Raw genomic sequence first — 26,821 nt, forward strand, 5'->3', positions numbered from 1 at the left:
ATATTTCATGTTGGGGAAATCTGCCTTTTCTTATCAGGTTCAACCATATTCTTTTACCTATAGCCAGTGCCTATCTTGTCGAGGAACAACAAGAACTCGTAGATTTTGAATCGTTTTTTACTCACACAATTTGCCATGAATGCTGCCATGGAATTGGGCCTCATACTATAATACTTCCAAATGGTAAAGAGTCGACTGTGAGACTGGTAAGTGGCAAGATATAGTGACACTGTTAGTATGACTCACTAATGCTTCATCATCATTAAGTTAATGAGATCTGCCTCTACGGATACTGATAATTGTAACATTTTAAGCTCGTTTTCAATTCTGGTTGTAACATCACATTTTTTTCAAGGACTAAACTTTGTGATGTAGGAACATTGGAAAAGTTAGAGAAAACACAAGAATTAAGTGTGGAATGAAAGAATGCGAGTGAGAGACACATAGTAATAGAAAGTACAGTCTATGACTGTCACTAAATACTTCTGTTACAAAATTTGTAAAATATAAATAAACTAATTATATCTTATAATTGCAGTAATTAGTATATCTTAAAAGTTGGGTTAGAAGTAACTGGGCTCTACCAAACTGGTTTATAAAGCGAGGGGTACCACTCTTTTTTGGCATACTGTATTTCATCTTTGATTTCCGGAAACCAACCCTTATTTCTGCATATCTGCCAGACACAGTGGTTGGAAGTTCTTATGGATACTGTATTTCATCTTTGATTTCCTGAACATCCGAAATATCCTTTTTGATAGTCTACTGCTATCTGCTACTGATACTGTACCTACATATGTGAACTTATTTTATATGCACCTAGCATATTAAATTGTTTGCAGCACATGATTTTGTTTGATTTAATATCAATTACAATATCTAATCTTTTGATACAGGAATTGCAAGAATTTCACTCAGCTCTGGAAGAAGCAAAAGCTGATATAGTTGGCCTCTGGGCATTGAGGTTCTTAATCTCCCAGGTTAGCTATTATACTTTTTCACTGCGCATGGAATAATATTTTATTGAGAAAGGAAAACATATAGAAGGGGGATGAGGAATCTTTTCAAAACAGGAATTTAGATAAGGGGGAGGATGGAATGGTTGATGAGGGGAGAGAAACATTAGAGGAAAAAAGATCATTGTAAGAAAATTTGGACTCATTGAAAAGAACATCTTTAGAGATGAATATTCTACCACTTGGGGAGAGACATCTGTAACCATTGTGAGCTGTAGAGTACCCTAGAAAAAGGCACTCATGGGATCTAAAGTCAAATTTCTGAGAGTTGTATGGGCGAAGGAGAGGAAAACAAGCACACCCAAAGACTCTAAGGAATTTATAGTCAGGATTTTGATTGAAAAGGACAGCATATGGTATATGTTGATTGAGAGACATGGTTGTAACCTATTTATTAGGTAGACAGCGGTTAAAAAGGCATGATCCCAAAATTTGAGAGGTAAAGAGGCATGACTCAAGAGGGTTAAACCAAGATCAACAATGTGTCTATGCTTCCTCTCCACTACACCATTTTGGTGATGAGTGTGAGGGCAAACTAGGCGATGAATAATGCCAAGATCAGAAAGAAACTTTGTAAATGGGAGAAATTCACCACTCCAATCAGTTTGGACAGATTTAATAGGAAATCCAAATTGTAATTCAGCCATGACTTTGAATTGTTTAAAGATAGTTAAGGCTTCAGATTTATTTTTGAGCAAATAGATCCAAGTAAATCTAGTGTATGCATCAACAAAGGTGATGTAGTAGGTAAAGTTTTGGGAGGATTTGACTGGGGCAGGACCCCATAGGTCACTGAAAATTAATTCAAGAGGAGAGTGATATTGAGTTTGTGACTGAAGGGAGTGCAACCTATGTGCCTTTCCCATACAGCAGGAAGAACAAAAGACAGATTCAGCTTTATTAGAATAAGGAATATTACATTGAGTTAAAACAAGTCTCATAGTATTAGAATATGGATGACCAAGGCGTAAATGCCAAGTATGTTGAGAATTATATGAGTTATTAGCTGATACATTTTGATTAGAAACTGAAACCCTATCACTAGTGCTGGAATCAGATCTTGAAACAGGAGCATTAGAGTCTAAGGTGAGACATGAGACTTGACTTGTTGAAGGAGACTTAAGAAGCTGAAGATGGGAAAAATGGTATAGGCCATCACTTCCTACACGACCTTGGAGCAGAATTTCATTGGTAGCCTGAGATTTGACATAGCACATATCAGCATGAAACTCAAAGAAAACTCTATTATCAAGACAGAATTTGCTGACACTTATCAGGTTCTTTGTAATAGAAGGAACAAGCAGTAAATTATGAAGAGCTAATGGAGTGTTAGGTTTAGAATGAGAAGGAAAATAAGAAGAGCCTGAAGAGTGAATGTGCAAACCTTGACCGTTACCAATGAAGATTTGATCAGGACCTTCAAAAGGTGTGGTCTGCTGTATGTTTTGAGAGGCATTAGTAAAATGATAAGAAGCTCCTGAGTCTGGGGACCAGGCACTGCTTGGAACTGAAGCTGTGTTAGCAATCATATCATTGAGAGTGATCTGTGACTGAGGAACAGGGAGAGGGGCAAGTCTTTGTTGATAGCTTGGGCGTGACCAAGTGTTAACCATGGGCTGAGCAAACTGAGGTCCACCAATTGGTTGATACAGATAGAAATTTTGTAGATTCATTGTTTGAAAATCAGCAGGTATGTTAGGTTGAAACTGTTGATTGAACCTGTGATAGCAGTTAGCAGCAAGGTGACCATATTTGAAGCAAACTTGACATTGAATGTTGCTGAACCTACCTCTCCCACGGCCGCGTCCACCACCACGGCCAGCTGCACGAGCTCCTCTTGAATAGGTTGGATTAAAGGTTGAATTCACAGCTTGTTCATTGTTCTTGTTATTGGAGTTATCAGTTTCAGGTTGAGAATTGGCTTGAGTGAGATTCACTGAGGCAGCCACCTCCATTTGTGAGTGTTTCTTATACTTGTTGAATCTCATCTCATGAGCAAGAAGAAGAGCTTCAACTTCTTCAAGTTCTACTGAATCAAACTTGCTTTCAATAACTGAAATAACAGAGGCAAAGTCTTGAGGAAGACCTTCAAGAATCACATCAATGTGTTGCTGATCTGGAACTGGATCTCCTACTGAAGCAAGCGCATCAACAAGAGCTTTGATGCGAACCAGATAATCACCAACAGATTTGTCTTCAAGTGTTGTAGATCTGAGTTCCGCTCGTAGTTGTCTTGCTTTCGCACGTGTAAGCTTTTGAAAATGCGCAAGAATACGTTTCCAGAGCTCGTAGGAGTGAACGCATCTAAGAACACGTGAAAGAATCGAAGGTGAAAGCATGGATTGAAGCCACTGTCAATGGAATTTATTAGTAGAATAATGACATAGTTGATTTCCTCATTATTACAAAATATTGATTATTATTAGCTGTAATTATGTAATTATTTAGCATCTCCTTAATTAAGGAAATAGATTGTATACACTAGATATATATAGAGGAATAATACAGCAGAAGAAAACACAGTTTTATAATACATATTCGTGTTTAACATGGTATCCGTCTAGGTTTCGATCCTACCCTAATTCAGTCTTAGTCTCTTGTCTCTCTCGAATCTGTCCAGATCTAGTTTTTTGTTCCTTCTTGTCATTTTTCTCGGCCTCATGTCTACTGAAAAGTATGACAAATATGATATTTTATTCATTCGCCTGAATGACAAGAACTATTCAGCTTGGGCATTTCAGTTCCAGATTTTTGTCACTGGTAAGGATCTTTGGGGTCATGTTGATGGCACCAAACCTACTCCTGACAAAGAGAAGCAGAAGGAAGAACATGCCAAATGGATAGTCAAAGATGCTCAAGTCATTGATCCTACCATTGTTCTCAATCTTCGGCCATTTAACACTGCAGCAAAGATGTGGGCCTATTTAAAGAAAGTATACAGCTAAAATAACGCAGCTCGTAGATTCCAGCTAGAACACGACATTGCCATTTCTCAACAGGATAGTCTCTCAATTTCTGAATTTTATTCTCATTTTATCAATCTTTGGGCTGAATACAATGACATTGTCTATGAAGATTTGTCAACTACCGATCAAATTGCAGTGCGAAAAGTTCACGAAACTACTCAAAGAGATCAATTTCTTATGAAACTGAGATCTGATTTTGAAGGTATCCGGTCCAATCTCATGAATCGAGCCACTGTCCCCACCTTGGATGCATGCTTTAATGAGCTTCTTCGTGAAGAACAACGCCTCCTAACTCAAACAACAATGGAACAACATAAATCGTCTTCGATTCCAATTGCATACGCTGTATAAGGCAAGCCTAGAGGACGTGATATGAGTGCTGTCCAATGTTTCTGCTGCAAAGGACTTGGACATTTTGGTTCACACTGTCCTAAAAAGTTCTGTAACTATTGCAAAAAAGACGGTCACATCATTAAGGAATTCCCTATAAGACCACCAAAGAAAACTGTACCCGCTTTTACTGCCTGTGTTGGTTCCTCTTCTGCAACTGGTAGTATGGATCAGATTGCTTCCACCAACGTCTAGAACATGACTCCTGAAATGGTTCAACAAATGATAATTTCAGCTTTTTCTGCTTTAGGAATTTCAAGTAAACCTTCTCCTCCCTGTTCTCCTTGGTATTTTGACTCTGGGGCCTCCAATCATATGACCAACAATGTTGATACTCTTACAAACGTTACAAGATATTTTGGTGATCTTCAAATTCACACGGCTGATGGGAATAATTTACCTATCACAGAAATTGGTGACATTTCCTCCTCTTTAACCAATGTTTATGTTTCCCCTAGTCTCACTAGTAATCTTATTTCTGTCGGACAATTAGTTGATAATAATTGCCGAGTTGAATTCTCAAAATCTGGTTGTCTTGTGCAGGATCAACACTCAGGGAAACTGATCGCGAAGGGGCCTAAAGTTGGACGTCTTTTTCCTCTTTACTTATCTTTGTCTCAACGCTCTTTATCTCATTTATTCCAAGATTTCTTGCAGGTCAATGGAATTTTATCTCAGAGGTCATGTCCTTTGAAACCTCAACAAAATGGGGTGGCTGTAAGAAAAAATCGACATCTTCTTGATGTCGTTCGTACACTCATGTTGGAATCCTTTGCGCCACCACGATTTTGGTGTGAAGCTCTCTCCACTGCTTTCTCACGACTTTTTGGTCAGACGCCCATTTATTCCAATCTGCGCACTTTTGGTTGTGTGTGCTATGTTCATCTTCTCCCACAAGAACGCACTAAGCTCACAGCTCAATCTGTTAAATGTACTTTTCTTGGTTACTCAACCAACCAAAAAGGTTGTTTTCTAATGTTTCTACAGGAGAATCAACACCTAAACCTTTATTGGTTTACCAAAGCCGTTCGACTGTTCTATCCAATACCAGGCCCCCTCTTGATCAATCTCTGGCTGCTGGTCCAGTACTTAATCCAGAACCAGCTCCCCTACGTCGCAGTACTCGCGTTGGTAAACCTCCGGAAAAATATGGTTTTTCTTCCCATTTGTCTTTAACAGCTACTTTAGCATCTGTTCGTATTCCTTCTTCCTATAAGCAGGCCATGGAACACAACTCATGGCGAGAAGCTGTTGAAGCAGAACTTCTAGCACTTGAAGAAAATCAGACATGGGAGGTTGTTTCTTGTCCTCCATCTGTTAAACCTCTTGGCAGTAAATTTGTGTTCACTATAAAGCTTTGCTCAGATGGATCAATAGATCGCTACAAGGCTAGGCTAGTTGTTCATGGAAATAAGCAAGAATTTAGTCTTGACTATGAGGAAACTTTTGCACCTGTGGCCAAGATGACTACTGTGCGCATTATTCTTGCCATTGCACCATCCAAATCTTGGCACCTACACCAGATGGATGTAAAGAATGCGTTTCTACACGGTGACCTCAAGGAAGAAGTTTACATCAAACTACCTACAGGTATGCCTTGTCCATTGCCCAATGCTGTTTGCAAACTGAAGCGTTCTTTATATGGATTGAAACAGGCCCCAAGAGTATGGTTTGAAAAATTCAGAACAACACTCCTTGGCTTTTCATTCACACAGAGTCGGTACGATCCCTCCCTTTTTATGCAAAACACCTCCAAGGGAATTGTGTTACTCTTGGTATATGTGGATGAAATTGTAGTCACTGGATCGGATCAAGAGTCTATCTCAACAATCAAGAAACTGTTGCAGTCCACGTTTCACATGAAAGATCTTGGCCAACTAACTTACTTCTTGGGATTAGAAGTGCAATATCAACAAGAAGGCATTTTTGTTACCCAACACAAATATGTACATGATCTGATTAAGCTCGCTGGTCTTGCCAATGCAAAACTATGGTTGACAACCCCATGGAAGTAAATGTGAAATATCGACGGGATGAAGGTAAACTTTTACAAGACCCGACTGTTTATAGAAAACTTGTGGGAAGCCTTATCTACTTAACCATTACACGACCAGACATCTCGTTTGCTGTCCACACAGTAAGCAAATTCATGCAATCCCCTCGACACTTGCATCTTTCAGCAGTCCACCGTATTAGATACCTCGTCGGCACCTCCAATCGTGGTATATTCTTCCCCGTTGGTGTATCTCCACAACTCCAAGCATACAGCGATGCCGATTGGGCCGGATGTCCAGAGACTAGGAAATCTACTACTGGCTGGTGTATGTTTTTAGGCAATGCACCAATTTCATGGAAATGTAAGAAACAAGACTCAGTCTCTAAGTCATCCACTGAATCAGAATATCGCGCCATGTCTGCAGCATGCTCTGAGATTATTTGGTTGCGTGGTCTTCTGTCTGAGATTGGTATTTCACAAACACAACCAACTCCGCTGCATGCTGACAATACAAGTGCCATACAGATTGCAGCAAATCCTGTTTATCATAAACGGACAAAACACATAGAAGTTGATTTTCACTCCATCCGGGAAGCTTTAGATCGTAGAGTTATCACTCTACCTCATGTCTCCACTTCTGTTCAAATTGCAGACATATTCACCAAACCTTTGACACGTCAGCGTCATAATTTCCTTGTCAGCAAATTGATGTTGATAGATTTACCAACATCAATTTGAGGGGGGATGTCAATGGAATTTATTAGCAGAATAATGACATAGTTGATTTCCTCATTATTACAAAATATTGGTTATTATTAACTGTAATTATGTAATTATTTAGCATCTCCTTAATTAAGGAAATAGATTGTATACACTAGATATATATATAGAGGAATAATACAGCAGAAGAAAACACAGTTTTATAATACATATTCGTGTTTAACAGCCACGTCATAAGCCACTGATCTTGCGTAATTCAGGTGTGATACGCAGGGTTCTCACGAGCAGCTGCACGATCTTCATCAGTTAGGTATCGATTCAGTATGTCACGAAGGTAAACGTAGTTTTGAAGATTGTTCGCGTTAACGAAAGGAACTACTTGTTGGCGCCAAAGTAGGAAATTCTTCTCATTAAGTTTTTCTGTGATTTTGAGTTGGAAGGACATAGATGTTGGGGTGGCCGGAGCTGTAGTTACCGGAGTCGCTGCCATGGATAGAACCGAAGCTCTATGATACCATATTAGAGTGAGATATGAGAGAGAAGAGAGAGAAAGCTAAAAGAGAGAAGAGAGAGAAACAAATTCTATTATTGTTGAATTGGAAAGGAGCATTATGCTCTATTTATACAAGAGGAGTAGAGCATTTAAGAGTTGAATCATTCAAACTCTACATTTAAGGATGACTTTTCTTATTCTATTAAATTAAGGCTGGCCTTAATTATTCTATAGTGCTGATTTTTCATATCTTAAGATATAACTCTAATAGAGAGCCAGTGAAGGGAACCTGAAAGTTAAAAATAACGTAAACCCAAGATTGCTCTTTGATTACTTTCTTCACTTTGTAACTCTGTAGTTCCCTTGTTATTCATTATGTTTAACTTCTCTATACATTTCCTAGATAGTTTATTGTTCCATTGCTTAGAACTGCGTTAATGTCATAGATTATCTGTATGATTTCATCAGGACATGCTTTCTGAAAGCTTATTGAAGTCCATGTATGTTTCTTTTCTTGCTGGATGCTTTCGCTCAGTACGTTTTGGCTTAGAGGAAGCTCACGGGTGTGTTGCTAGCTACACATTCTTCTTTCATCTGGTGTTCATTTTTTGTAATTTAGCATCTAATTCTACCGCATATTGTCAGAAAAGGACAAGCATTGCAGTTCAACTGGTTATACGAGAAAGGAGCCTTTGTCTTGCATTCTGAAGATACATTTTCTGTTGATTTTTCCAAGGTATTTATTGCTTCAAAATCTTTCTATTTTCCTCCCTTCATTTTGAATCTATTTGACCCTAAGATAAGTGATGTAAATTATATTTTTCTTTCTAAAGATTGAAGGTGCAGTTGAAGGCCTGAGCAGGGAGATACTCACCATACAAGCCCAAGGTGATAAAGAGGCTGCTGGCTTGTTTCTTAAAAAATACGGTGTGATGACAGAACCATTGAAAGTTGCTCTGGAAAAGTTAGAGAATATTCAGGTATTAATCACAGAACCATTGAGTAGTTGTAATTCCAAGTGAGACTTTGTTGCAACATGAGCGGATTTCAGTGATTTTCACAATACAAATCCTAGTTAGTTATTTAAACTAGTATTTACTCATGACCCATGTTTTCAAAATTCTTGAAGCCTATATACCATGTTTACAAAATTTCTAATGTCAGAACTCTTAATCTGTGATGGCAAGGCTATACCCACGTTTTCAAAATTCTTGTAGCCTTTTTTTTTTGACAATCACTCACAATCGTAGTTTTTTAACCACTTATTTATTAGTTTGTCAACGAACACATTACAAAAGATAATACCTATATCACAAAGTAGATGAGTGTCTATGGTATAACTTTAAAATGCGAGAATTGGACTGGTACTACTGTATCATTTCAATTAGCCACCCTTAATGTTTTTATCATTTGAAGGAGCTTACCATCTTACTTGGCTTGTGACACTTTTTCAAAACTCCTGAAGCTGATACCCTTATCTATACTTTTCCAATTTAAATTGAAGACTATTTTGAATAATTACAATTGTTTTTACTTTTTGCATCTCACTCTGTATAGTATCTCTTTTTCTTGGCTGTGGTATCTTAAACTATAGTTATCCATGTATGGTTTCATTCAACTTATGGCTGCTTGTCTGTGTGACACACATTAGATATTGATGTCATCTGTCTGCAGGATAGTTTGTCAATGTTGTATAACAAGTATAGCGCACAGCCTTTCTTATCTTGCATATACCATTATCTTGCATCCAGACTGAATTTAAAGTACTGAAAAAACTAATTGTTGGTGTATTATTCTGTACCTTAGGTACCTGTTGATGTGTCTCCTACCTTCCCCTTTGTTGACAAAATATTGCAATGATTGCAAGATAACCAAGGTGCAAAAAGTTCCATGCTTGCAAAATCTTTGTGCCAACCTTAAAAAGTTACTTAAACGATATCTTTTCGTGGTTCTTGATGCTACTATAAATAATGGATTACATTGTACCAAAAGTAAAATAAAATACTTGAGTATTGTATCTCTATGATCTTGGATGGTTTGGTACATTGTCTACATATTTTCCTTTCTGGCAATATTGAATTTAATCGATAGAAATAGGGGTGGAAAAACGAATCCGGTCCGTCGATCATGATTGTTTTGCCTGCATTTTTTGCGGGGCAAGTCAAGGTTTTAGGGCCGCACCCTCTAATATTCCTGCCCTGCCTCGGCTCGCCCCACCTCGTTTTTTTTTTTGCGGGCACAAGTATTAACATAAAAATTTGTAATTTTTAGGTTTAAAAAGGTGCAATGCCCGTAGGCCTGCCCCGTCCGTATTATTTTTTTGTGGGGCGGGGTAAGATTTTAGGTTCGCACCTTCAACAAAGTTTGCCCCGCCTTTTTTTTGGAGGTTTATGCGGAGCGGAGCTAAATGGGGGCAGGCATGCTCGTTTGTCACCCCTAGATATAGGATTGAGAATAGGTCAGACCGACTAACAGGAGCCTGCGACCTAGCCTACACAGGCCAATGCTAGGCCAGACATTTTTTTCAATAGAAAAGACCTAGATTTTTTTATTAGTCTATAGTTAAAAAAAGTTAGGCTACATGTCATATAAAAAGCCTTTTAAGCCTATCAGGCTGACCTATTTAGATAAATCTGAAAAAAAAATTATTTATGATATTTTATAGTGTACTTTTAATTAAAACATAAAAATAAAGTTTAGTTATCTTCAAGTAATTATAGGAATAAGTTGAAAAAACTCTTATGATCAGTGTGATATGTTGTTTTCATCAGCTCTCTCAAACAAATAATATAACAAAACTTATGCTACTATATATACTCAAATAAGTCAAAGCAAACAAATATTTAGTCTCATTAATATTTTAATTTGTTAGTCTATTTAAAAATTAATTAAATTACTTATTGACGCAGTTGGAAGCCGCCCAAAGGAATAGCAAGCGCTAAACCTTGAATGAAAACAGGGTTGCAAGCGCAAACCCTATAGATAAGCTCTGGAGTCCACCTGAAATAAAGAAAACTTTGGATTCTATTATAATAAAAGAGATAATCGTTATGGCCATGGCAAAGGTCTTTAAATACAGAAAACAAATAAACCCTATTGGGCCTTATGGGCCTTTAATCCAAAACAAAATTAAATAAAATAAATAAAACAGAAATTGCTTAAATATTAAAATTAAAATTGTTTAAATATTAAAATGCTTTTCGACGTGCGGTTTCTTCTTTGTTATGCACAATCCTCCTACATCAGTCTCCTTCACTTCTGAAGAACTCGACCCCGAGTTCTCTTTTTGATAAAGAACTTCATCTGGCAGCTGTGGTGTCGTTTTTTTTACCTCCCCGTTTCACTTGGGAGGACGGCACGCTAGACCCTTCACGCGAAATTTGGAAGGAGAATGCGCCCGGGATGGGATGAATTTTGTTTCAGTTCTTCCTACGATATCACACAAACTTTCTTATTTGTCCTACGAGTAGGAAAGGGGAAAAAAGATCTCAACTAAACCCTAGGAGTTTGCTAAGTGTGGGGATTTCACCTAGACTAGAAATTCTGGAGTTCGGGGGGTCGGTTATACATAGGGAAGAGTTTAAGCACCCTACATATCCGTAGTACTCTACGGGAACCTTCTCTGTGTCATTGTGATTGTGTTTATTGCTAATGATTGGGAAAGTTTCTCCTTTGTGATAGGAGAGAGAATTGAATTGATTTAAAAAGACAGACAAATAAACAGACTATTTTTGGTATTTTATTAGCTCGCTGAGGTTCCTTGTGAACCTCATGCCTACATATCCCTAGTGGAAGTCAGAGCTTAATGTAGTTCGGAGAACTAACTAGGGAAATTAATTATTTTTGGTGCCTTGCTTTAAGCTCAAGGTTGAAGCTTTGAATTAAATCTCTGTTTACAATAAAGAGACATGAAATCATCTTTACAGAGAGGTATTTCTACTATTCCACCACAAACATTTTAAAAGTGACAGAAAAGCTAAAAAAATGATGTTTCATTAAGAGGGGAGTCTACTTGGTTGATCAAGTATGACAGCCGTCGTGCCTCAAAAATGAAAGATTCTCAACCAAATTAGAGAAAGGGTCGTACAAGTCTGGGTGTGTTGCCAGAGCATGCCTTTCAGTGTCCTAAATGGAAGAAATGATGATTTGTTTGAAATGATGATTGTTTGAAATGATTGTTTGTTTGTGGTGAGATAAGAGAAATATCTACCTATGAAGATGAGTTATGTCTATCTATTGTTTGAAAGATTTGATTTTTTAGCTGGCTTGTATGAGGCCCAAGCTTGAGGCTTTTTGATTAATTTATTGACTTATTGAGAGAAAAACTCTACTGGAGAGAATTTAAACTAAGGAGTTTTTGTGCTCTGTACAAAGCCCAGAATTGAGGCTAACTCTTCTCAGGGAGACTCTATTTGTGTGCCTTGTATGAAGCCCAAGGTTGTGGCTAACTGCTGAGGATAACTGAGTTTTTTAAGACTATGGATGACTCTATTTTGTGTGCCTTGTACAAAGCCCAAGGTTGTGGCTGACTCTTACTGAGGATGGTTATTAATTTGTGCCTTGTATGAAGCCCAAGGTTGTGGCTACTCTAGCTAGGGGAAATATTATTTTCTGCCTTGTACAAAGCCCAAGGTTGTGGCGGACTCTTAAAGAAACTGAGTATGGAAGACTCTATGGGGAAAAGATCCTTGAGATTAGGAATCTTTGACACAGGGAAATATGGTTTATCTGCCTTGTACAAAGCCCAAGGTTATGGCTAAAAAAATGAAAGACTCACTGGGGGAGTTTTATTCTGCTAGAGGTTTTAACAAACTAATTTATTTTTATGTTTTTTGGAAGCTAACCCTTTCCAGGGATTTTGACTTAGCTGGAGAAATTGACTATTAAAAGACTGAATTTATCATGTTTTTGGAGGCTGACCCTTTCCAGGGGTTTTGACTCTTTTGGGAAATTTATCTCTTTAAAGGAATAAATCTTTGGATTTGAAGGAGTGATTTTGGAGGCTAACCATTTCTAAGGGTTTTTATTGAAAATGAAAGAATGTGTGGAGGCTAACCCTTTCCAGGGGTTTTTGTTAAAATAAAAGAATGATGTGGAGGCTAACCCTTTCCAGGGGTTTTTGTTAAAATGAAAGAATGATGTGGAGGCTAACCCTTTCCAGGGGTTTTTATTGAAATGAATGGCAGAAAGATTATCTAGTAGAGACTTCTTGTTTTAAAGCCCAAGATTAAGGCTGACACTGACTGAGGATAAACAAAACATGGATCCTAGACTCTGCTAAGGAAGATTGATGAAGATAAGGGTGACAGAGATTGTCCATGTCTCTCATTCCAAAAGGTGTGCTCAATGTGAAATTGAGACAAACTTAGCTTGTTTAAAGTCTGGTTTAAAGAATGGAAGAAACTCACCAGGATAGGCTAAAAGGTAACTAAAGACCTGTTCCTATGTTTATAAGAAACCCGATGGGTCCTTGTATACAAGCTCAAGAGGAAGTTGGGAATGCTTTTAAGAAGCCTGTGGGTCCTTGTACAAAGCCCAAGAGGAGGCTAATCGAGGGTCATCGAGGGTCCTTGTTATAGCACAAGAGAAAGCTATGTGGTTTTGAACTTATTTTGGATTTAAGCAAATGGGTAAGAGGTTTCACCGGGAATAATTCCTCTTTGGGTGCATGTGTCCTATTTTTGTTCTAAGGCTTTTGCCAAGATGTTTCACCGGGAATAATTCATCTTGGGGGTTTGAACTACAGATCTCTAATTAGGAAAGAGCCTTCACCGGGAAGACATTCTCAATCCTAGGCCATATTCCTATAATATATATATATATATAATTTAACTGTCCTAGGGTTTACACTCAAACGTAGTTCTAAACAATTATATAAACAGTTCTATATTTGACAGTAATTTAAATAAAGACTGTAAATTGAAAGCTTGTAAAGCCTAACCTGGATGGAGTGGAGGCCTTTGAAGAAGTATGTACAAAGCCTCAACAGCAATTTTTTGGTTGTTTTATTGATAACAGTTGAATACTTATGATAAACAGTTAAAGGTTTTGAAAACAGAAGAAGTGAAGATGGACAAAGGTCACATAGGTATCTGAAGAGTTTCACCGGGAATAATGCCCTTCAAATACCAGAAGAATGTTTTGAAAACAGAAAGAAGATTTTGTAAATACAGTTTTTGAAAACAAACTATGAAAAGAAAAAGGTGCTGGGTCTTACACTCTAATAGAGGCCCAATGAAAATGATTTACTGTTTATGAAAACAGTTGAAAAATGGTTGAAATGATATAAGGTTTTGTTGTCTGAAAACCTTAATCGTCCGTTTAATCAGAGATTGAAAACAGTTTCAAATATTGACAAAAGTCAACTTAATTAAGGCAAAGATGAAATCTATACCTAATTAAGACCTAAATAATTAGGGTTTTATCATAAAATTATTCACAAAATAATTAGGTTAAAACAAAATGAAGATATATATTTTCAAAGTATTTAAAAAAAAACACTTAAAACATACTATTTTAAACCTAATAAAAATATATGAAATAAATAATATTTTTATGATTTTTTTGATTATTCACAAAATAGATATATTAAATAACAAGTGTGTGAAAAATGAGGTGAAAATGGATTTATTTGATAGGTTAAATAATTGTGTGAAGTTTGTGAATAAAACAAAGAAAAATTGTGGTAAAAAATTGGGTTTGTCTCCTCCAAGGTTTGAACACACGCCCTCTAAGTCACCAGCTCAAAATAACACCACTGAGCCAACGCGCGCTTGGTGATTATAACACACACCCATTTGGTTATGTTTCAAAACAAGTGATAAATCATTGAAAAATAAAAGAATCAAAAAGTTTGGGGCGAGGGGGATTCGAACCCCATACTTGAGGCATGAGGAGACTAAGAGCGCATGTGAGGCCACTGTGACAAGTTATTCATTCGTTTAGGAAACGCCTACCATTGAAAATAAAATAAACTTTGCCTAGAGATTTGAAATTTGTGCGCCATAGCCATGGTCGTCTTCTTCCTCAAGCTCTCAAATTTTGAATTTGTGAACTTGCTCATTTCTCAACCATTTGCAAAGATGTAAAGACCAAACTTGCTCTAAATACTCTCACGATTTCAAATATGTAACTAACATGAATTTATATTAACTACATCTACTGAATTATCTAAAATACGTGAAGAACCCTAAAATTTGAAATTTAAATTAAATGACCATACTGAAGTATAAATGACTAATGATAAAGGGTTTTTAATCCTCTGATGATGCTGAATGAAATGGTATCGAGCTTTAACCAAAAAGGTACACGAATTAAAGAGGTGGAGTTGAGAAACTTACCTCTGAAAATGGAGGTCGTGAGGATGATAGAGAACACCTGGGCTTGTATGAGTGATCCCAAAAGCTTCCTTGGGACTCAGTGATGCTAACTGAATGCTTATTGTGACTTCAATCCTTCTGAATTGCTCTACCCGACACCTTCAATTTGAGCTTCAAGTGGACATGGAGGGTGATGAATCTTGAGTTACAGATGAGCTACAACCATCTGAACAGCTTCACTATGACCTAAGGAACGTGTCTGGATGCTTGGCTTTGTTGGAAACTTTCTGAATTGCTCTATGGACCTCCAACTGCAACAGCTCCAAAGTGAGAGCAACAATGGTGTTCCTCCACCTACAGAAGTGATCCAGGTGCTTGGATCACCTCAAATGAACCCCCTTGAGATGTTAGAATGCTTACTTTCCAAAGAGAAGCTCTGGTTTGAAGAAAACGATTCTTCTTGCCAAAGAACTTTGAAAAACCATAAGCATGAGAAGAGAAAGAGAAAGCAAGGAATATGGTTGCTTTGGTGTGTTTTCTGAATGAGAAAGACCCCTCTATTTATAGGCAAATGGTTCAGAGCAATTGAACATAGAAAGCTTGCTTAGTGAAGTGAGTTTGGTTTCTTAGCCATGAAGAAATTTTGAAAATATCCCAAATGCAATGATGCATTTTCGGGCTAACTTCCCCAACCATTGATCTTGTGTGATCTTAGGGAACATTTCTGATGCAGAGGAGAGTTCTAATTGGCTTAGAGCAAGATTCCTTGATGATTCACCATTTGCCATAAATTCAAAAATGCAATCATTACATAATCACATGTTTTGGTTTTGGAATATTCTCTTCAAATATTTGTGTAATGATGCAAATGATCTTCTCTTATCCTTGTAATGTTTCTGAGTTTTAGAGGTATCAATTAGTGTAAGCACTTGCACAAAAATCGCCAATTTCAAACTTATGCATGACCTATAGTTTCACTTCAAATGCCTAACTTTGATCAATCATATCTCTTAGCTCAAAATGAATTTGGGAGAGGTTGAGCACAATTTGGAAAGCCCTTAATATGTACTTTGATTCATTAGTTTGGTGTTTGCCCAAATTCTTTAGGGAAATTAGTGAAAAAGTCCCATAAAGTTTGAAGAAAACTAGGGTTTTCTTGCATTTTTTTGTGAAGGCAGCCACTTTGAAGCTCCATAACTCTTCAATGGTTGATTTTTAGCCAAAACATCATATGTGTCAAAGTTGTTTATTGGATCAAAATCTACAACTTTCATGTTGGAAGTTTTTTTCAGTTTGTAGGTGAAATTTTGAGAAAATCCCTTCCAAAGTTTGGCAAAAATCACTTGAAAACACTTAGAAAATTTTTTTAAGTATGAAAAGTCAAACTTTTAACTTTTGATTCTTGATTGATTTTCTTGATTTTCCTTTATCAAATGACTTCAAATATCATATATTGATGATTTAAAACTTCAAAAGTCATGGTTGACCAATATTTCCAAAAAGTCAAAGGTGATCCTGTGCAGTTGACTTTTTCAGATGAAGTGAATTCTTGGACTTTTGTGATGAATCAAAATCTCCTCTTCAAATGAGTGATGTGAATGGATTATATTGAGGTAATAGAAACTCTTGAGTCATGCTTTGAGTTTTGGATCCATGTCCTGATTAAAAGTCAACTATCTTGGTGAATTAGGTCAAAAACCCTAATTGTCGACCAGATGAAAGTGATGACTGTAGGCCTTGGATTGGGTTGTAATTCCCAATGGATATTGTTATATGAGATATTTGAAGATGATTGATGCCTTTGAATGATCCCCTGGGGTTTTCTGGGGTTTCCCAAATGTGATCCCTGATTTTAGTCCTTGATGGGGGCTCAAAACCCTAGACTGGGTATCAGATGAACAAGTGACTGCTATGAGTATCTATTTTGTCTTTGATGAAAAGTCTAAAAGATATGACATCTCAGGGGGTCAAAAATTAGGGTATGACAGCAGCTTGCTATAATTGTGAGTACCCACTGAAAACCTCTCCTTACGCCGAAATGCCATCACATCTTCTCCCCATTGAAAACTTTAACTTCCATGTGTTTATCTCGCATAGGAGGCAATTCGTTTGTCAACTCATCTGCGGTTAACTCCTTGAAACCCTTTAGGATCCCTAGCAGTTCTTCTGGAATTGTTGTTTTCTCCTTTACAACATTCATCAAGCTTCAATTTCTTTTACAGCCTCATCAAGCTCCTTTTCAATCTGCATCATTATCAAAAATCTAGACTTCTTTCCTTCTGGATTCTTATCAAAGTGCAAAACAGGAGCCATAGCAATTTTATGTGTGCCCCATGTAAACATCATCACGTTATCCCGTCCTCGATAAGTGATATCATTATCAAACTGCCAAGTCCTACCAAGTAAAATATGACAAACATCCATATCAAGAACATCACAAAGTACCTCTTCTCTATAATATTTTCCGATGGAGATAAGAACTCTGCAGGTTAGTGTTACTCGAACTTGGGAGCCCTTACTTATCCAACCGAGGTTGTATGGCTTCTCACGTGGTTTTGTGGACAACTTCAAATAATCTACCAATTTTTTCGACACCAGATTCTCTATGCTGCCACTATCCACAATTAGATTACACACTTTGTTCTTGATAGAACAATGTGTCTTGAACAAATTATAATTTAATTTAAGATTTCAATTTGGCCTCTTATCTAACAAACCTAACTGTTGTGTTTTGAAAAACTATTGCGTTAGCTAACTTTTCTCTTTATTTAAATTTTTCCAAAATTGTTAATTTGTGCTTATGTGACAATCCCAGTTGGCAAAATTGGATAGAATGAGTCGCAAACCTGACTTAAGTGTGTATTCCTCTTCATTCTAGAACATTTTGTAAGTTTGCTAATAGAATAGTGTTTATAGGGTTCCTCTTATTCATTCATCTTCTCCTACTTATTCACCTTCTCATTTTTCCAAGCAGAAAGGGTGAGTAATTCATAATCATTATTAAATGACATAAGGAATAAATATAGTAGTACATAACGGTCATCAAGGATATCATACATATAAATCATCATACTACACACTTTCACGTCACTACACCATTCACATCATGATCATGTAATCAATTCACAATCATTATCAAAATATCATTTATTCACGCATCATCAAGTCATCACTTAATCATCACTTATTGACTCATGTATGTGGTATAAAAACTTCACTGATGACTTAGTCATTGATCTCCAAAGATCTCCACCAATAGGACCGACTCCCGCTTGGAACTAGAGCAATTCACAATATAGCATTCAATCCGCACTATGGGATTAAAAGCCGTCATTTGACCAATCGTCCTAATCAACATCATTGGACTAATGTCCTAACATATGCCATGAATGCATAATGTGCAACAACACAATAATACATGACCAGTTGTTTACCAGTGATTTCTGACAAACAACAGCTAGTCTTCCAAAGTGCTTAAACAATCTGGTTACTCGCAGGATCGACTAGATTAATCCTAAGACATTGTTAAATAGTGTTTCAGAGATTCGATTCATGTTCAATAATTTCTCTAGTTTGTGAATATATACAACTTTCTAATGTAAATTGCAATAAGTAAATGACTTCAAAACTAAATAAAGTGAATGCATAAACAACACAAACTTCGACTTAAAATATAACTTTGCATTATACAAATAACATGAAATGTAAATATGATGTTCTTCACACATACATTATTTCTGCAAAGACTCTTTTCTCTCACGCTGGTACTTCGAGTATTTTTGTGAATTTTTGTATATTGATTCGAACATATCAATCTAAACAATAACACTCCTATTTATACTATTTCGACCCTAACGGTCTCTACACAGATCTTTGCCACGTTCGATATTTCGAACGTTTACTTCGTTTCAGATGTTCCCACGCGTCTGCTAAACAAAACCGTTCCATTTGAAATTCAAATCTTCCCGCTTTAGCATTTCGATCATGTTAGCGCTTCCGTCGAAGGATACTTGTAAATATTACAAAAACTACTCTTGGTCGAATAACACTTCTTCCAAAGAGAAAAATCCTTAAATAGCTATATGAGAACTATTTCTTCATCATAATCCAACACTTCAAGGTATCACAATCCTTTAGTCGAAATCTTCAGCTAACAAATTGCCCCCAATAAATGGCTATTTCGAATTCATGCAGAGATAGGCATTTCTTGAAACTCTAGATTTCGACTGGCTTTCAGTTCTACAGTAGTAACTGTCAATCAATCGTGGTTTACCTTCTCAAAACGTCTCATCGAGACGTACGTGAAGTTATTATTCATCATAACTTCCAACTCCCGAGGAGACTAAATAGTCATTTTACAGTTGTCCTTCAAAACGGGTGACACATAACCCAATACTTCTAACAAGTATAACGTACTCTTCGCAAGCTGACTCTATAAAAACCCATCGTTACCTCAAACTTCTCTTTTTAAGCAACTTTATCTTCAACCTTCCTTCTTCCTCACCATCTCTGCAACTCTTTTCCAGAAACCCTTTTTTTAGAACAAAACCCTAAAAATCACAACGCCTTCTGATAAGTGATCGCGACTTTACGTGTCTATAAATCTGATGACTGCAAGTGCACAGTCGTGTCGTGTAGTTTTAAAAGATATCGAATCCACAGGGACTATGAATCGATCTACCGTTATCTAAGGTTACTATGTAAAGCTAGGAGTACTAAAATTTTCGATTGTTCCTAAGGGAAAGTGATTGTGAGAAAATAAAGAATAATAATGAAAGACAGGTGTCAGTATGTATTTCGTTTAACTAAAGGTAATCCGAAGGTTCGTTGGCTTTTACATAATTAAATTAAAAATCTTTACTAATTCCAATTGATTAAAAATCCTCGTCTCAAACTTTCGCTCTGTTGATTCAGACTACTATCCTAATCCTAATGTACGCTTTCGCCATCCCATTAGATTTTAGAAGAGCTTTTTGAAAACAATGTAATTAATAAAATGCCTATTTTACGAGGTTGTTATCTATTTAAATATCCTAATCTCAAACTTTCGCTCTGTTGACTCGGAGCAAGCTAATACCCCTAACGTACGCTTTCGCCATCCCGCTCGAGTGTAAAAACAATTTTTGAAAATAAATAAGTTCCAATTAGTTTTAATACGCTTTCGCCATCCTTAAAACTAATGTCCTATGTCTACTATCCAGTTAAAGACCTCAAACTTTCGCTCTATTGGTTTTAACCTTTGACCGTCCTAATCCCTCAAACTTTCGCTCTATTGGTTTTAAGACTTACTAATTAAACTAGACATACAAACCAAAAATAAGTGATAATTAATAAAACCTAATTTAAGCCAATTTATTTCGGACCCCTACGGTTAACTTACTTTACATACCGACCCCTTTAGTATTTTAGCCAGACATATTAATACGATTAAACATACATAAATCGGTTCGGTTCATAATAATAAGCATATTAAACGGCATATAATATAGATATATCATGCAATAGTAATATAAATAAAAGCGGTAAATAAAAACCTGAATTAAATAAATGGCAAATAATTCTTCAAGTATCGAACTTCCACCACAGCTTGGCTGGATCGTTCTTCGGAATTTAAATGGCAGAAAATAAAAACAAGGAAAATAAAGCGATAAATCTAACGTAAGGCTAGATCTATGAAAAGTTCACAACAATTTCCAATGTAGAAATCGTTGTGAGAAAATAGAAGGTTAAATGGAAACAGAATAATGAAAAGCAGTTCGCGGTACAATTTCGGCAGCACTTCGTTGGCAGGAAATCGGACTCTTTGGACTGAAGTGGCTGCCTCTATTTATAGGTGAGGCTTTGCAGTTGCTTTGCGTGAAAAACGGGACTTTTTGCAGACCGGGACTTGGAGACGTGCGTCTCCTATTCTTCAGGGAGACTGGGTACGTGACTTGAGACGTGCGTCTCAAGTGGAGAAGATGTAGGAACATGGAGACGTGCGTCTCCCTTTGCTGACGTGGCATAGAGGATGTGGAGACGTGCGTCTCCACTTGCTGGGCAGGTTTGGGCCACGCAATTTTGTTCCTTTGTGGGCTGGTTCGTCTCTTTTGGGCCTTTTGGGTCCTAATTGCACCCCTCTTTAGTTTCAGCACCCCTTTTCGTCTTTTAAGCATAAATATTGGTCATTTAAGCTCGATTTTCTTTCCTTTTCGCAAATAGTCGGAATTGAAGTGTAAAACCTGAAACAAAGCAAATACACGCGTAATATCATAATAAATTGACATAATAAATGGAAAATGCTATAAATATCTATGGATTTTAGGCTAAATATACGATATAAAATCGTGTTATCAAATTCCCCCAGACTTGAACCTTTGCTTGTCCTCAAGCAAAATAAGAAGATAAAGATAAATGAAACACACTTCCACCACGTCGTTCAGTCATACTTAGCTACATAGTGTTCTTATTCGGAAGTAATGAATCTTAGCAATAAACCTATAGTAACAACACTAAACAACTCCCAGCATGCATACCAATCCGAATCATGCCATTATAGCTCGACCTATTTGACTTGTCATCATGTTTCACCCTTTTCATTCGCGCGCAATCACATTAAGCCCATTATCTTGACACGCACATAGCAGAGTAGTCGGTTAGTGACTATGATCCTTCTCATGGAGTTCTGGCACAATATGTGGTATACTCCTTAGCATTCACTTGTAGATTGTGGGGAATCGGACAATAGTCCTTCCTACCAAGTTCATTACCAGATGACTTCTGAACCAATCGACAGTGAGTTTTTAAATTCTTTGTATATGAGATTTGTGACCGTTAGGTTAAATGATCTTGTGAGGATCACCTTACTTAGTAGGCACATTTCTTCTTATAGTTGAACACATAATTATTATGAGGATCATACACTTATATTCATCGACTCTCTGCGTAGTTTGTATCTAAGACGGTGCCGACTGCTAGAATAAACTACTAAGGGTTATTTCAAAACTTAAAGTCGGTGGTTTTGGTATAACGGGTATTCAAATCGGTTATGTATACTCGGGGGTTTTAGAGTGTTGTGACAATAAGGATATTGACTAATTCAGTTTCGGTGCGTTGAGTGATTGAGTAGCTTCGTATTTCTTGAACGTGTGGGGTTTGCGTTTATCGTTTAGGAGCAAAAATTTTTTTTGTTATGGCTCAAGAAAATGGAAGAAATTGAAATAACTACGGAATTATACATATAAGACTTAAATTCCATAAATATTCTTTATTGAATTAGAAAAACATTACAAGGAAGGGAAATAACTGAAGGGAAAAATAAAACTAAAGGAAATAGGAAATAGAAATAATACGACTCCCCCAGACTTAGATGATGCAATGTCCTCAGTGCATAAGAACTACTCCTCATTGTTGCGGTTTTGAGAACTGCTCGCGCCTCTTGTACGAACACGACGACGTCTATCAGGAGAGTCATTAACACGAATGTCAAGATCATGCAAATATGTGGCAATTTCAGCGTATTGACTTTCGTTCCTAATAGCATAGTCACGGTGCTCCTGTTGCATCTCTCGGATGAGCCTAATGGTTTCAGTTTGGTTTGTCTGCATAGCTTGAACGAGTTGATCTTGGCGTTGAATAGCAGCATACATGGCTTCAAGAGTAATAGGCGGAGGGTTGTTTGGAGGAGGTTGGTTGACATCAGCTTGCCCTTGGTTGAGTTCTTCTTCATTTGCATCCATTGGTTCATTAGGATGTTCTTGTTGGTCATCTTGAGGATTTTCTTCAATAAGCCTCCAACGTTGAACATAACGGATGTTAATTCTTTCAGGACAAGGAAGGATGACATAAGGAATAGGAACTTTATTGACGACCAAAGTGTATCGGCCATCATGGCGGGGTGAAACCAAGTGGGAATCGCGGCAGTAAGTGAGATCGAGTGACTGAGCAGGCTTCATGAGATGAGAGAGTGATAGGAGCTCGTCACCAAGACCTAAAGCACAGGCCAAGGTAGTAATAATGCCTCCAAGCAAGAATGGATTTGTAGCGGGGGCGTTGACTAAGCCTTGGATGTGTTGGAACATAAACGGTGCGGCATTGAAACGGATATTGTTAAGCGCACAGTAAAGGAAAAATAATTCATTTTGGTTTACCTTGTGGTTGTTGGATCTTGCAAAAATAATATGCCCCAAAACACGTTGAAAATAACGTATAGCGGGGTTTTGAATGTGAGAAGCATGAAGAGCTCTCCAACCGGTAGGATTTTCTCCAGTGAGATGGAACCAAAATTCAAAAGCGAGATCCTCCCAGGATCGACCATTGAGTTCTTGAAAGATCGAGCGGTGAGCAATTGGAGCATGATTAAAATGCAAATATGAAGCTACGACATCTTGATCTAGAGCATATTCACGGTTGAACATCCGGAATTGGATGGTGCCGGTTGAGAATGGTTGAGTAGAGGGAGTGTCGTAGTTGAAGGAACTCAAAAATTCTAAGACGAGCGGCTCATAAGTAGGTACGGGTTCGGTACAAAGATGGTGGAGGCTAGATTTAGTGAGCAAACGGGTGACACCATCAATGAGACCCAAAGTTTCTAGACACTCGGTGTTCACAAATTTTGTGGGAACAACCGAACGTTCGTAGAAAGCAACATATTTTGTTCGTTGAGCATCATCTCGGAAGATAATGTTTGAAAGGTCGGGAGGTGGTCGCTCGGGACGCTCACTACGGATTAATGAACGTGGAGGCATGGTGAGTATGGAAATGGAAAATAGATATGATAGTAGAATGGTAGAAAAGAAATGGTATGAAGGTTGTGAAGAATAAGAGTGGTGGTGGTGTGGTTTTATAGTGAGGTTTGAAAATGGGGTGGTTAATGGAGAATTAAAATGGATTAATGGTGGTGTTTGAAGTTTGAATAGAATAGAAGAATGGGAAATGAATGGAGTTTAAGAGGTGAATGATGGAGGATGAATGAGGTTAATGGGGTTTAAATGGAATAAATAGGGGAAGAATGAGGAGAATGAATTTTGAAATTCAAATTCAAAATTCAAGAGGGAGAGAAGAGTGTCTGCGTGGTCAAATGCAGACTGCTAGCCTTGGGAGACGTGCGTCTCAGGCAGCCAGTCTGCTGGGGCAGAGCATGGAGACGTGCGTCTCCTGTCCCCTGTTTCGTTCCAACTGGTCCCACACAGATGGAGACGGGCGTCTCCTGTGGCAGACAAGTGGGTCACGCATGCAGATGACCAGCCAGTGCTGACTGATACCATTAACAGCAAAAAGTGTCCATCAGTTCAGAACAGTGTCTTATTTTAATACTATTAACAGCAAAAAGTGATAGCCAGGTAAATATATATAGCAGTTAATAGCAGTGTATTATAACACAACAGCAGTAGTGAATAAAATATTGCATTTAAAATTAAACCAGTACTGAGTGTTAACAATAGCAGAATGGAAAAGTGCAGAAAAATGTAAATCTAAACTAAGAATAGAAATTACTAAAACTAGAAATAAAAATCTAATAATCTAATACGGTAACATCTAGCCACGTCTATTGTTGTTCTGATTGGACTGAACGTGTTTGAAAACTTCGTCGAACTGAGCATTTACGGTGTCGATGAAATCGAAGAAATGCATTTGCAAAGTGTGAAGCTCGTTTCGCACATGTTGTACATCTTGTTGTAGTGCATTGATTGCTTGTTCGTGCGTGTTCAGATTGGGCATCCTTTGATTTACCGATGCGGTAGATGTAGCGGGTTGTTGTTGCTCGACCTCGACATCAGTCATATCAACAGTGTGATCTTCGACGGAATCTTCAGAACGAGTTTCAGGTTCATACTCAGATATAGGTTCATCAATAGGAAGAGGTTCATAATCAGGAATGGGTTCATCAACAGGAAGAGGTTCATAATAACCAGGAGGTGTTTCAGGTTCAGATTCAGATGCGGGCATTTCCTCATCAAAATGTTCATAAGCTTGAGGAGTTTCAGGTGATGGCTCTCTCTCAGGAATCTGACCATAGTAAAGCCAGTTGGTAGGGTTGTGCACACTTGTCCTAGGATTCGGTAAGGTGAACTGATACCAAACTTTGTTATCAATGAGCAATTCAAAACGATCAGGTCCAAGATTACCGATGATACCTCGGTTAAAGCAGAAATTGATGTCCATAGAGGTATGGGTACCAAAAGGTGTCAATCTAAGCAAAGGCACTCTCATTCCTATGGCATTAGCGATCATAGTGACAAATCCGCCGATCCTAATGGGTGAAACTTCGTCTTGCGTGATGCGCTCGAAGTTTGTAAGCATGAATGCGATGGCATTGACCGGGCGATTCTGAGATGTACAAAACATGATGAACAGCTCTTCTCTAGTAACTTCAGTGACATTATCAGGCTTTCCAAAAATATAGTGAGCAAGGATCTTGTGAAAGTAGCGGAAAGCAGGATTGTGGATGTTCTCAGATTGAAATTCATTCTCTTCAGGGTTGTCGTTTCCAGTGATCTTGCCCCAGTATTTTTCCAACTCCCAGTATGGAAGATTTTCTTCAGCTACTTGGGCGTATGCATCGGGTCCATGAGGTAGTTCTAACATTTCAGCAAAATCTCGGATGCAGAAATTAAACTCCATACCAAAGAGTCTAAAGAGAATAACTCCTTTTTTCAGTCCTTGTCCACAGTTTGGAAGATAGGTCAGGGAGCTCAAGAATTCCAGAGTGAGCTTCCGATAAGTGCTAAACTTGCGGAACAAGTGAGAACCAGTCCAACCGATTTGGTTAAGCAGGTGTAGGATGCTTTCTTCGATACCAAGCTTCACCATAGTTGGTTGGTGAGGATAGCAAGTCAATTCCATGTGTCTTTCAGCCAGCTTGTTAAATCTTGCTTCTTGTCCTCTACCACGGAACACAACTTCCATATTGTCAACTTCTTGCATCGTAGTTAGTAATTAAATGAAAAACCTAGAAGTTGAAAATATTAAGATTGAGTTAGAATTAGGCTAGTGTTTATTTAAAATAAAATAAAAAGTTAAAATTAAGCTTAGGTAACAAGTTATAATAATAAATATAATTATAACGGAAATATTTTCTCAATTCATAGATAGTAGTTATAATTATAATAATTATTATAAGATGTATGGAAAATAAAAAATGATTAAAATTAAAATTAAATAAAATAAAATTTTAAAAATGAAAAATAAAAATAAAAATAATAGGAAAATTAAAGTTTTAATAAAATAAAATAGAAGAATAAATAAATGTGGGTTGTCTCCCACCAAGCGCTTTGTTTAATGTCGTAAGCTCGACGATTTAAAAATAGAAAACTATTTTTTCGAAAGAGCGGGCAGTTCGTCAAGTTTAAAAACTTCGATGTTTTCATCGTATTCGAGATGATGGTAATACTTAAGACGTTGCCCATTTACGACAAAAGGTTTGACGGTTTCTCCTTTGATTTCTATCGCTCCACTTGGAAATATGTTAGTTATTTCGAAAGGGCCAGACCATCTAGATCGTAACTTACCAGGAAATAATTTTAGTCTAGAATTAAATAAGAGCACTTTATCGCCTATGCTAAAATTTTTCCTAGATATACGCTTGTCGTGCCATTTTTTCGTTCGCTCTTTATAGATTTTGGCGTTTTCGTAAGCGTCTTGTCTAAGTTCTTCTAATTCGTTTATGTCTAGAAGTCGTTTCTCACCAGCGGCAGTGTAGTTTAGGTTTAAATTCTTAATGGCCCAATAGGCTTTATGTTCTAACTCTACTGGTAGGTGGCATGATTTTCCATAAACGAGTTTGAATGGTGTAGTTCCTATTGGAGTTTTGAAAGCTGTTCTATAAGCCCATAAAGCTTCATTTAGCTTGGTTGACCAATCTTTCCTCGATATAGCAACAGTTTTCTCCAATATTTGTTTTATTTCGCGGTTAGATACTTCTACTTGACCGCTTGTTTGGG

At 37.4% G+C, this 26,821-nt stretch overlaps 1 protein-coding gene across 1 annotated transcript in view; it reads left to right on the top strand.

The window, feature by feature from the left end:
* The window catches only part of LOC131662556 (nudix hydrolase 3-like), a 31,270-nt gene extending 21,623 nt beyond the window's left edge, over window positions 1-9,647 (top strand). Inside the window, exons 16-21 of the mRNA XM_058932370.1 lie at window positions 38-206; window positions 897-980; window positions 8,050-8,144; window positions 8,227-8,317; window positions 8,415-8,561; window positions 9,388-9,647. Coding sequence (XP_058788353.1) covers window positions 38-206; window positions 897-980; window positions 8,050-8,144; window positions 8,227-8,317; window positions 8,415-8,561; window positions 9,388-9,441 — 640 coding nt within the window. The 3' untranslated portion in view covers window positions 9,442-9,647. The remainder of the gene's footprint in view (window positions 1-37; window positions 207-896; window positions 981-8,049; window positions 8,145-8,226; window positions 8,318-8,414; window positions 8,562-9,387) is intronic.
* Window positions 9,648-26,821: the final 17,174 nt, after the last annotated feature.

The sequence above is a fragment of the Vicia villosa genome, linkage group LG3 (assembly GCF_029867415.1).
Source record: "Vicia villosa cultivar HV-30 ecotype Madison, WI linkage group LG3, Vvil1.0, whole genome shotgun sequence".
In the NCBI taxonomy this organism is placed as follows: domain Eukaryota; kingdom Viridiplantae; phylum Streptophyta; class Magnoliopsida; order Fabales; family Fabaceae; genus Vicia; species Vicia villosa.